This window comes from Eptatretus burgeri, chromosome 6 (genome assembly GCF_056783735.1).
Source record: "Eptatretus burgeri isolate ZD-2024b chromosome 6, Ebu_testis_v1, whole genome shotgun sequence".
Classification (NCBI taxonomy): Eukaryota; Metazoa; Chordata; class Myxini; order Myxiniformes; family Myxinidae; genus Eptatretus; species Eptatretus burgeri.
The window spans coordinates 72,668,335-72,681,028 of NC_140966.1; the positions used below are offsets into that span (position 1 = coordinate 72,668,335).

At 43.8% G+C, this 12,694-nt stretch overlaps 1 protein-coding gene across 6 annotated transcripts in view; it reads right to left on the bottom strand.

Annotated features, from left to right (window-relative positions):
• The window catches only part of REXO1 (RNA exonuclease 1 homolog), a 123,797-nt gene that overhangs the window by 64,325 nt on the left and 46,778 nt on the right, over positions 1–12,694 (bottom strand). For all 6 annotated transcript variants that reach the window (XM_085885602.1, XM_085885603.1, XM_085885599.1 and 3 more), the window contains exon 10: positions 11,158–11,271. In XM_085885602.1, coding sequence (XP_085741728.1) covers positions 11,158–11,271 — 114 coding nt within the window. The remainder of the gene's footprint in view (positions 1–11,157; positions 11,272–12,694) is intronic.

Sequence of the window (12,694 nt, forward strand, 5' to 3'; positions counted from 1 at the left end):
ATGAACAAATCGCACAGAAGGACATAGTGTTGCGGGCCGGGTATCGGCTGCGAGCACAACCGCAAGGTGGAGCAGTAGGGTCGACTCTACCGAACACCTGGAATCTAGATCGTACCTTTCGGAAAACTCCGAGGGTACGGGTCCCTTACCCGATCGTGAATCGTCAATAATTCCACCACGTGGTACAGGGGTATTTGCCAAACTTCAAAATACCTTGACCCACGTGGCGAACTACCGAGTATTCACACCTTCGACGGCACTCGTACGGGACGAGCCGTATGCGTGCTCAACCCGTGCGTGACCCGAGCGGATGGTCACCGAGCTTCCGTCGGTCCCAAATGCATACCACTACGGCAACAACGGCCTTTTTTAATTCTCCCAACATGCACAGCGTTAAACCAATGAAGAAAACACAAAAACGAGCTGATACATTTAACACATGGATATTCATTTACAATGGGTGGGGAAGGAACACATAAGAGCAGAGTTAAACAGACTAAAGAAATGCAAATAATGTACAAGGCAAAAAGCACTTAACAGTTCCTACTTACAGACGGGCCCACAGACGGACACACACACAGATACCCAGAAGGACATGGACCTGTCCATCTTGTGTGATTTGGCCGAACCAATTCGGCGGGACTTGAACCCGCAACTCGGTGCCGCTGCAAACACCGGGTACGGAGGCAGCGCCAGGCTCCAGCACGCGGCGATACACAAGCCAGCGACGAGATGCCAAGGGAACCAGAACACGCGCTCGAGATATGCGTTCCGCGCTCGAGCAGACCAGACACTCCCGACACCGCGCCGTCCCGTCTATTTCTTGTCGTTCGAGGGAGACCCTTCTCTTTTCGACCACTCGCCTCCCGATTGGACGAGGGGTCCACACGCGACTCATGGCAGCCTCCCGATTGGACGAGGGTGCACGTGTAGTCCTCGCCCTCCGCTCATTGGCTGGAGCTTCGAGCCGAAGCGACAGAGGCTCAGCCCACCTCCTCGCCTTTGGCTGCGTGCCTAATGGGGATCGTGCCGAGTCGGAAACGGGGCTGGTGAGACGCCCGCTCCTTGCCGATTGGCTTAGAGGGACGCCATGCCTATGTTAGGCTCCGCCCACATACGTGCTGACACGCACATAGGCAATGGCGTCGGTCAGAGTGAGGGGAAGGTGAAGGTGATGCTGGTGTTGTTGTAGTTGATGTTGGTGGTGTAAAAATAAAAGAAAACCATGACTATCAAAATAACTCCGCAGTGCATGAACATTTAATTACCCATTAAACAAGGGGCGGGGAGCTATCTATCCACATTGACTTATCAAAATAACTGAGCTATAGGACCTGTATGTTGAGTGCTCATGGCTTCCAGATTCGTAACAATAGCATGGTTGTTGTTGTTGTTGTTGTTTAATTAAATCCGCGCTGTAGCGAAAACACGTTATCAGAACACGCGTTATACCAGGGTCAGCCATACTTGCAAATGTCTGCTTAAATTTTCTTCAGGATAGATTGGTAAAAAAAAAAATAGAGTATACATTGAGAGTAATCTCAGGGACTAGTTCCTCAACTGCCTCAAAATTTATTGCTTTATGCATATAGCTGTCTTTCCCATCCTCTACAAGACATTTATATTGCCCTGCTTCATTGTTCTTGTTCAAGTAGTTTGGCCTCATCCAAAAGTAAAACTTACATGTGCAAACCACATTTGTAAAAGTACTGTGCTAAATGATCAGATACTTCTATAGCCCTGAAGAAAAAAAAAAGAAAAAAAAATGTGGTGATGATTTCAGTGGAATTATAAAAAAAATATTGCAAAGAGAGGTATAGGCAAGAACTGATTGAAAGCACATTGAAGTACCACAAGCCAAGTCCCAGGATACTTTGGCCAGAAAGAAGAGCATTGCATGGTTGGGTTGAGAAGGATAATCACAGCTCATTATGAACTCATATGCTTCGAAAGTTCTTTCTCAAAGGAAAGTACTAAAAAGATAGTTACCCCGTGCACGAGAAGCGAAATGCAGAGTTAAGCAATTGGTTCACTTTGTCTGTCTGTGTCTGTAGCTGTGAACCACCACAGAAAGTGAGGTAAGGCTGGCATTTCTCATGTTAACAGTTCATCAGAGCAAGAGAGCTCTGATGAAGGGCTTAAAATCAAAACATCCGCAGCATCTCACTTTGCATGATAGTCAACATACTCTTATCAGCTTTTAATTGAAAAAAATGTGATCACATTCACGATTGATGTGATGTGTAATGATCCAAACTTTGTTCCACAGTTGAGACAAAGGAGTGAGGTGAGCTGTGCACTTGCATCTTGTTATGACAAGAAGGGGGATAGTCACCAAATGTCTTTGATCTAATGGAGGCAGCAGGGAGGATAGAATGGATGAGAAAGCAAGTACAGCAAGACTGGATGAGAATGGATGAGAAAGCCCATAGAAGGCCAACAGACTATCAATCTGCCTGTTGCGGAGAAAGACAAATCAGGCACAGCGGCTTCTCAAGGTGGGGATGCTGATGATGTTCAGATCTTAGACCACAAGATCAGGAACTGGAACCCCCACCTACAAGAGGCAGCAATACTCCTTTACAATGCAAGCAAAAGCTAAGTTCTGAATAATTGAGGAATGCCGAGATACAACTATATTGAGAGGAGTTTGGCCACACAGCATTTGACGTTTGAAGCCAGACTTGGAGATGTGATACACAAAGGAGAGAATGTAGCCTGATGGCACCTCACTAGAGCAGCAATTTTAGTCAGATCGAAATTTATTGAGCATGAGCAGAGGTACCCGGGATTGCCTGGTGCTGTTCTCATCCTGTTGGCATTTTGAAGTAATCAAATATTTTTTCCATTTTTTTGTGGGGGCCTAAAATACTTCCCTTCACCCACTAAGGCCCTGTTCTTCATTGCAAGGCTCGCAAGCCACTGGCGGCCCCTGATGGCCCAAAGTGCGGCCCTGACGCATGGCGAATAATACACAAATGTGAAAACACCCCATCATAATTTGCCATAAATGCTGTCAAATTGACCCAATGCTTTCAAATACAGTGGGGAGAACAATAATTTGATACACTGCCGATTTTGCAGGTTTTCCCACTTACAAAGCACGTAGAGGTCTGTAATTTTTATCATAGGTACACTTCAACTGTGAAAGACGGAGTCTAAAACAAAAATCCTGAAAATCACATTGTATGATTGTTAAATAATTAATTTGCATTTTATTGCATGAAATAAGTATTTGATCACCCACCAACCAGTAAGAATTCCAGCTCTCACTCACAGACCTGTTAGTTTTGTCTTTAAGAAGCCCTCCCATTCTCCACTCATTACCTGTATTAACTGCACCTGTTTGAACTCGTTATCTGCATAAAAGACAGCTGTCCACATTCAATCAATCAGACTCCAACCTCTCCACAATGGGCAAGACAAGAGAGCTGTCTAAGGACATCAGGGACAAAATTGTAGACTTGCACAAGACTGGGATGGGCTACAGGACAATAGGCAAGCAGCTTGGTGAGAAGGCAACAACTGTTGGCGCAATTATTAGAAAATGGAAGAAGTTCAAGATAAGTCAATCTCCCTTGGTCTGGGGCTCCATGCAAGATCTCACCTCGTGGAGCCTCAATGATCATGAGAAAGGTGAAGGATCAGCCCAGAACTACACGGCAGGACCTGGTCAATGACCTGAAGAGAGCTGGGACCACAGTATCAAAGAAAACCATAAGTAACACACTACGCCGTCATGGATTAAAATCCTGCAGCGCACGCAAGGTCCCTCTGCTCAAGCCAGCGCATGTCCAGACCCGTCTGAAGTTTGCAATGACCATCTGGATGATCCAGAGGAGGAATGGGAGAAGGTCATGTGGTCTGATGAGACCAAAATAGAGCTTTTTGGTTTAAACTCCACTCGCCGTGTTTGGAGGAAGAAGAAGGATGAGTACAACCCCAAGAACACCATCCCAACCATGAAGCATGGAGGTGGAAACATCATTCTTTGGGGATGCTTTTCTGCAAAGGGGACAGGACGACTGCACCGTATTGAGGGGAGGATGGATGGGGCCATGTATCGCGAAATCTTGGCCAACGACCTCCTTCCCTCAACAAGAGCATTGAAGATGGGGCGTGGCTGGGTCTTCCAGCATGACAACGACCCGAAACACACAGCCAGGGTAACTAAGGAGTGGCTCCGTAAGAAGCATCTCAAGGTCCTGGAGTGGCCGAGCCAGTCTCCAGACCTGAACCCAATAGAAAATCTTTGGAGGGAGCTGAAAGTCTGTGTTGCCCAGCGACAGCCCCGAAACCTGAAGGATCTGGAGAAGATCTGTATGGAGGAGTGGGCCAAAATCCCTGCTGCAGTCTGTGCAAACCTGGTTAAGAACTACAGGAAACGTCTGTTCTCTGTAATTACAAACAAAGGTTTCTGTACCAAATATTAAGTTCTGTTTTTCTGATGTATCAAATACTTATTTCATGCAATAAAATGCAAATTAATTATTTAAAAATCATACCATGTGATTTTCAGGATTTTTGTTTTAGATTCCGTCTTTCACAGTTGAAGTGTACCTATGATAAAAATGACAGACCTCTACGTGCTTTGTAAGTGGGAAAACCTGCAAAATCGGCAGTGTATCAAATTATTGTTCTCCCCACTGTAAGTGTTCCAATGAGAAGTGTAAAAGTAACACAACTACATCAGCAGATGGCAGTACACAAACAATTATGCTTGCAGCCCAGTAACAACGAAAAAAAAAGAGCAAGTGGAGGCGGGGCCTAATTGCAGCCATTTTGGAGTCCAGCAGGCAGTGTGGTGGCTCTCACACTGATGTCTTATCGGCAAAAGTGGCTCCCCTCTACAAAAAATAGTGTAGATCACTGCATTAAGGAATGGGGTAGGGGATCATGTAACATGACCTTTTACGTTGCTACAAAGGCTTCAGCACGAGAGAACGATTTAAAATAAATAAATCCAACTTCTTTTGCCAAAAAAACTATTTTACCGAAAACACTTTCCAGCAGTCACTGATGAACCTTTGAAAGTTTGACGAAGATCCGTTTGGGCATCTCTGAGAAAAATGGCAACACAAACAGACAGACAAACATCTTTCTATCATATAGATTCAACCACAAACTGTGCAAGAACATTGTCGATATACTGTCGGACCTCGACATTCGCAGGGGATATGTTCCTGAAAAATGCTGTGAATGCCAGAGTCTGCGAATGTGGGGGCATTGTTGTTTTTTTTTACATGGTCTAGGCTCGTGGAAGAGCAATGACACAGAAAAAAAATCAGGAAACAACATAAAAGGAAGAGCAGGAGAAAGGGGAAAAAACACCAACAGCAGGGTGGAGGGATAAAGTAGATGGATACAGACAAACAAGGGATGCAGGTAATGATGAAGGGTAATTGAGAATGCAAAGGTGGACAATATGAATACATCAACACAATTGTGTTTGACCAGTTTGTGATTTTGTCAAGGTCTGAGAGGGAAGAGGCTGCTGCCTGTCTGTCAGAAGTATAAGAGATGTCATGCCAGAGGGTGGAGTCATCAGCAAAGAAATAAAGAGGATATTCCAGAGAGTCAGAGAGATCATTGATGAAGACAAGGAATAAGACGGGGGCTGAGAACACTGTCTTGGGGTACTTCAGCCTTGACAGGGAGAAGATGACAGGGTTCTGTTGAGAGCCACATGTTTGCTACGAGAGTGGAGTTGGCCTTGGATTCCGTAGGCAGAAAGTTTGGAGAGCAAGGCAGGATGCCAGACTGTATCAAAAGCTTGAGATATCTCCAGAGAGATGGCCCTGATCTGATGCCTGATATTGAGGGCCTCCACCATTGTTGGGAGAGTAGAAGCAGCACATCCAAGTAAGAGTGACTAGGTCTGAATACGAATTGATGATCTGAGATGAGGCTGTTGGAAAAAAGGAAAGATTTTATGACAACTGTGATGATGGATTCCATGACCGTGCTGATGATTGGAAGTGAGCTCATTGGGCTGCAGTAAAGAGCACGCGTTTGTGCACCTATTTATGTAATGCTGCAATGTTGGCTGATTTTTAAGCAGATGGAAGATGACCTAGGGTAAATGACAGGGTCAAAGGGCAGAGAGAGGAAGAGCAAGAGCAGCAGAGCAGGTTTTTACAACATGCGAGCTGATGCTGTCGAGTCCAGTTGCAGAGTCAGAGTCAGTGGTTGTCAGAAAATTCCCCCCTTTTCAGGTGCAAAAAGCACACAAATCAGGAGTAATTGAGTACAACTGGGAAGGATTGGTACATAAAGGGAGGAGTTAGGGAAACAAATTTTGAAACAAACACAGAATTGAGGCATTTGGCCTTCTCACGAGCGGAGTCGGCTGTGGTGCCATTTGAAGTGAGGAAAGGGATGGAAGGGGAGCATACACCAGAGACAGACTTGACAAGAAGCTACCAGGTTTTAGAGGACGGAGACAAGTTTGAAAACTCATGCTTGAGATTGGATAGATGTTTTCTGGCTTTCCTCCACCTTAGATGTTTTCTGCCCCCCTCCCCCACCCCCAAGATGTCCCACACTCCAATCAGAGTATTTCATAGAACTAGTGCGTGCCCGTACGTGCAAAAAATAAAATAAAAATACTTTCAAACCGTGTGCTAGAAACAACAAGCACACAGGCAGTTCCTTCGCTCTTGCGTGCCCATACGTGCGTGGCCATACATGCAAAAATAAAAATTAAAAAACTTTCAAACCGCGTGCCAGAAACAACCACAGGCCATTCCTTCGCTCTCGCGTGCGTGACCGTACGTGCGTGACCGTACGTGCGTGACCGTACGTGCAAATTTTTTTTTTTAATCTTTCAAACAAACACACAGGCCGTTCCTTCGCTTTTGTAAATGACGACTGGATTGGGGCATTGTGTTTATCTCTCTATAATTTATATAATCTATAACTCTATAATCTCTCTATAATATAATTTATTTATTTATCTATAAATGCGCAAAAGAAATGGAGAAATTATTAGAATACAGTAAGTCAACACTATCCGGAAGTCCGTACGTTGTAACCCGTAATGGGGAACGTGGCCACGCCTACGCAGCAACGTGTCCTGTCATTGGTTTGGTAAATAAATGGCCATAACTTGGGAACCACTTGTCCGATTAATATCAATCCTTGAAAAGGCACATACTCAGGTCCCCAGCAATATATCTGGAAAGTTTCAATTCGATCGGACCAGTGGTTGTCGAGAAACAGCAGTCACACACACACACACACACACACACACACACACACACACACACACACACACACACACACACACACACACACACACACACAGCTGGAATTATAGATAGACTAGTGCGCACCCATACGTGCAAAAATAAATAAATAAATAAATAATTAAATAAATTCAAACCGCGTGCCAGAAACAACAACCACACAGGCCGTTCCTTCGCTCTCGCGTGGCCGTACGTGCGTAGCCGTACGTGCAAAAAAAATTAAAATAAATAATTCAAACCGCGTGCCAGAAACAACAACCACACAGTCCGTTCCTTCGCTCTCGTAAATGACGACTGGATTGGGGCATTGTGTTTATCTCTCTATAATTTATCGAGAAAATCGAGAAAGTACAGAAATCCAGAAAGAAAGAACACAGTAAGTCGAGAAATCGAGAAAAACAGAGAAAGAATACAGTAAGTCGTCACTATCCGGAAGTCCGGCAGTTACGTCCTCACTGTCCGGAAGTTCGCATATCGCAGTTACGATTATTCGCAATTTAGTTTTAATGGCCAATTATTCAATTAGCACCAACATATTTTGCCTTTTCGCAATGTCATCGCAAGGAAAAACACAGAGAAGAGAAGAGAAAAAAAAGAGAAAGAAAAAAAAACAAACTTTCAAACCGCGTGCCAGAAACAACAACCACACAGTCCGTTCCTTTGCTCTCGTAAAGGCCCGGTCACACCTTGACGTTTTAGCCAGCGATGGCAACGTATTAAAATGTATCTAAAACGCTGGCTTACGTTGAACTTTTGATGTTTTTTTTTTAAAGATTCGGACGTATTCATAGCGACTTGGTCTTATGTATAACGCATTGGTAACGGACACAGGACGTTTCGTTGTGTTATAGATAACTTATACCAACGAATGCTGAACCTGTTGTTGGCCTACACAACCGATGCCCAACGATAGTCTAACTTAGGCATAGCGCGTTGCACGCATCGCCGACGATGTCTTGACGTAGCCTATTAAAAGGCTGACGCACAACGATTCGAATCATAACTGCCGTAGAAATGGAAGTGTCAACATCGCGGTCACACCTTGGCGATCTTGCCAGCGTATGCCGACCTAAGAAAAATGTGTCTAAAACGTTGGGGCACATCAAATACGGTGTGAGTAAGTTTGGTATACGTGAGTAGAACGCTAAAGTACGCTATCATACATCGTAGTAAGTAGAGTACGTCAAGAAATTTTAAACATGTTCAAAATTTTACGACGTACTCGGCGTATGACACACGTTCCGCATGCGATGGGGATAAGATTTACACACGATATGTGGACGCTTACACACGTCCACAAAGGCTACTTATAAGCTACTCATAAGTCGAAACACGTCGCGGTAATGTCTTTTTTACGCGAAACTTATTTCTAACTTATGTTTGACGTGCTTTGAACCAATTCTTTACGTAGTCCCAACACACATCGACGTATGTAGACGTATTCCAATGACGTCTTCCGGTCGACAAAGAAAAAAAAAATGAACGTGTTTCTAGCTTACAACTGCCATATAAAGACGTGTTCCCAGCGGTTTTGGGAATTGGTATATAAAAATGCTGCTCATAAAAGGGGAACCCAACAGTGTTTTTGAGTCGATCTCCATGTCAGCAGTAACAGTATCAGTATCAGTATCAGTATTAGTATTAGTATTAGTAGTAGTTTGTTCATGTTGGCAGTAGTAGGTGAGTGTGAGGCGGAGGGTGTGGGTTATGATGGATCGTCCTTGCGTTTAACGATTTCACGATTTAAATGATAAACTCAACGATTTAAAAGGCTGCATCTCCACTATTGAAAGTAGACGCTTGTGCTCAACAATTGGATTTTTTTACACTCAACGACTTTTAAACAGTACCACTCAGCTATTTTCATTGTTTACAATGAACGATTTAAATTGCTGTTACTCGCCTTTGTTTTTTGACGCTGGGTTTGGAAATTTGAAGCATTTCTTCTGAACGTGTTAAAACGCTCAAACTCGACTATTTTAAATAGACGCTGCCGATGGACAATTGGAATCATAGCCAAGCTAGACATCGAAGTGTGAACATCCTCGTCATGCCGAAGAAAAGTTTGAAGAATGCTGCAAATAAGTGTTCTGGCCGTGGCCGTGGACGCTGACGCAAGGACGATCCATTATACCGACGTCTTTCAGCCTATGAGTAACTTAAAAGTAACGTCTGTCGATGTGTGGCAACGATCGCGTCACGTGCCAACAACACGTTAATCATAGGTTAGAAATAAGTTTCGGGTACGCTAAACATTACCTCGGCGTGTCTCAACTTATGATTAACTTACAAGTAGCATGTGTTGACGTCTGTCAACGATCGCAGACCGTGCATACAACTTGTGGCCAGCGTAGCGGAACGTGTGAGTCATACGCCAGCATACGTCGTGAAATTTCAAGCATGAAAAAATTTGAGGACAACCAAAAAGTACAACGTTTAAAGCAAACGTACAACGACGTATGGCAGTGTTTTTCAGCGTGCTCTCAATGTTATCAAAACTTACCCATAACGTATTCAACGTGTGCCAGCGTTTTAGAAAAAAAATTCAAAAATCGGCATACGTTGGCTAAAACGTCAAGGTGTGACCGGGCCTTAAATGACAACTGGATTGGGGCATTGTGTTTATCTATAAATGTGCATAAGAAATCGAGAAATTATTAGAATACAGGAAGTCATCATTATCCGGAAGTCTGTACGTTGTAACCCGTAATGGGGAACGCGGTTGAGGATCTCTTCCCCAACGGCCATGCCTACGCAGAAACGTGACCCGTCATTGGTTGGTAAATAAATGGCCATAACTTGGGAACCACTTGTCCGATTAATATCAAACCTTGAAAAGGCACATACTCAGGTCCCCAGCAATATACCTGGCAACTTTCAATTAGATCGGACCAGTGGTTGTCGAGAAACAGCAGTCGCGCGCGCGCGCACACACACACACACACACACACACACACACACACACACACACACACACACACACACACACACACACACACACACACACACACACACACACACACACACACACACACCTGGAATTATAGATGAGCATGTGCTTAAGCCAACTTGTTGCCAGACTAAAGTTAACTGTCCGGACGTTTAGAGTTTGCTTTCGTCAATATGATTTCCTTTGTTACTTCCGCCACCGAAAGTGGACAGAGGTTATGATTTCACCCCTGCAGGTCTGTTTGTCTGTGAGCAGGATATCTCAAAAAGTTGTGGATGGATTCAGACGAAATTTTGGTGACAGGTTGGGTGTGTGACAAGGATGAATTGATTCGATATTATTGGTAAATATCCGGATCCGGATCCAGACACTCGAATTTTAAAATTATTTTTCACCATTGAGAGATAGGGCAATCAGACAACATTTTCTCCATTGTAGATATATGGCAAGATATCTCAAACGGTTACAGAAGGATTTGAACAAAACTTGGTGGATGAATTGGGTAGGTGACAGGAACAAGCTGATTATATTTTGGTGAAGGTGTGGATGCAGATCTCTCATCTATCAGTGGGATACAAAATGTAAATTGGTCAGTCTGGCGGAGGTTTGCGCTATACCGAGTGCCGTTTTAGTTATTCATGCATGCCAGTAAATAATCATAATAATTTCATCACATTTGTGAAGTCAAAAACTTCCAAACATCAAAATTAATGCAATATGGTATTTTCAAAAACAAATTTTTGAACACAAGTGTTCTAAACCAAAAGTTTATATCGAGTGAAAAAGGCAAAAAATGTACACTTCAACGCACAAAGTAAAAATAAAATTCTCAATGACCACTAAATTCTGCTTTTCATACGTCAAACACGGCCCAGCAATCAAACAAGCACTCGCACTTGAAAGCAAGTGGCCAATTGAAACACCAGCACAATTGGTGAATCTGCATTTCCCTCAGCATACCTCTATACCGCCAGGCTTTGCCAAAATGGAAATTGCACTCCTCTTGCCGTACAAAGTCTCCTGTAGCAGTTACCATGTACAGAGATCCACACCGACAGCAGGTTCTACGAAGGGCTTTAAAAAAAGAAAAAAAAAGATAAAAAATAAGACGAGTCAAGACTACTGAACCCTGTCACAATGCTTCATATGGGTGTCAGCCATTGGTTCATGACCTTTGTATTTTTTTGCTTGTTACTTGAGCAATTTTAAATGACATGGTCAGACAGATCGTCTGGAAGTTCAAACAAGATGCCGACAAAGTCTGCTTCATCCAGAAACATACAGTATTGGTTGATCATTTACAGTTTTTTGTGCGTCAATGTATTGCAGAGTTAGATCTCAGATCACATTTTCAAACTATTCAGCAAGCTTTCTTGTGAATTATGCAATCAAATCTTTGTGAATGATTGACCAATTGACCAATCCATCTGAACATTTGGAAGTGAATCGTATTATATACAGATGCGTACGCATATACATAACATATGCAAACACAGTGCTAGTGGTTTGGGAAATTCAAAAAAGTACATTTTCAAAAACCTAAATTCAGTTACATACAATAAATTTTGGTTCACGTTGACAATGGAAAAAGAAGCATTTATTTGTGCACTAGCGTTGTAATTTTAAAAAATTTTGGTGCAGGAGATTCTCAACAGATTGCATAATTATCAAAAGCATAGAAAAATAAAAACTAAAAAACCCCCACTATTCTATGTACAAGGAGCACATGTGCAAGGATAGCCAATGCTGTGCTCAAGTCAATTGCAGCTGCTTCAGACAAGCATTGCTGGAAAGCTAGATATCAGGCACTAAATACTGTTATGTGGAAAAGGGGGGAAGGGGATGGGGGGATCCATAGCTAGACTGTGGTAAGCGTTGCATGGTCCGTGTGTTGCGTAGGTTAGATTGCCATGTAACAGGGATCTGTCAGAGTAAGTCGTTTGTTACACGTGATGCTGAGGAGGCAGCAGATGTAATTGAAAGACAGGGTCGACTAATTACAAATGGGTAAAAACCTCTTCTTGGAGGCGGGGCTAGGTGAAGACTTCCCATCGCAGAGGCACACATTTCACGTGTGTGAAAGGCCAATTACGATCTATCTGGCCAGTGTGTATCAACCATGGCGGTGCAGTGGGCTATAGAGCCCAAAAGAAAAGGTGTGGCTTGATTTTCATAGGGGCCTCCCCCATGGGCGGGACCCAAGAAGCAGACTCCGCCCATGAGGAAGAGGAGAAAGGAGTTCTGACTGGGGAGTCCAGGTGAGAGGACAAGGAGAGGCTTGTGAGGGCAAGCGAGTCAGTGAGCCCGGTGCAAGAGAGAGGACATGAGGGAGTCCACGAGTGTGCACATGAGTGTAGACTGGAGAGTCCACCAAGAGAGACTGGGGTGCAAGGAAGACAGAGACCTCACTCAGAGGATAAGCCTCATGTGGGTTCGAACCAAGCTGGATCACCCTGTGTTTTGGAGGGCCTGGAGGTAAAAGGACCAAGGGGACAAC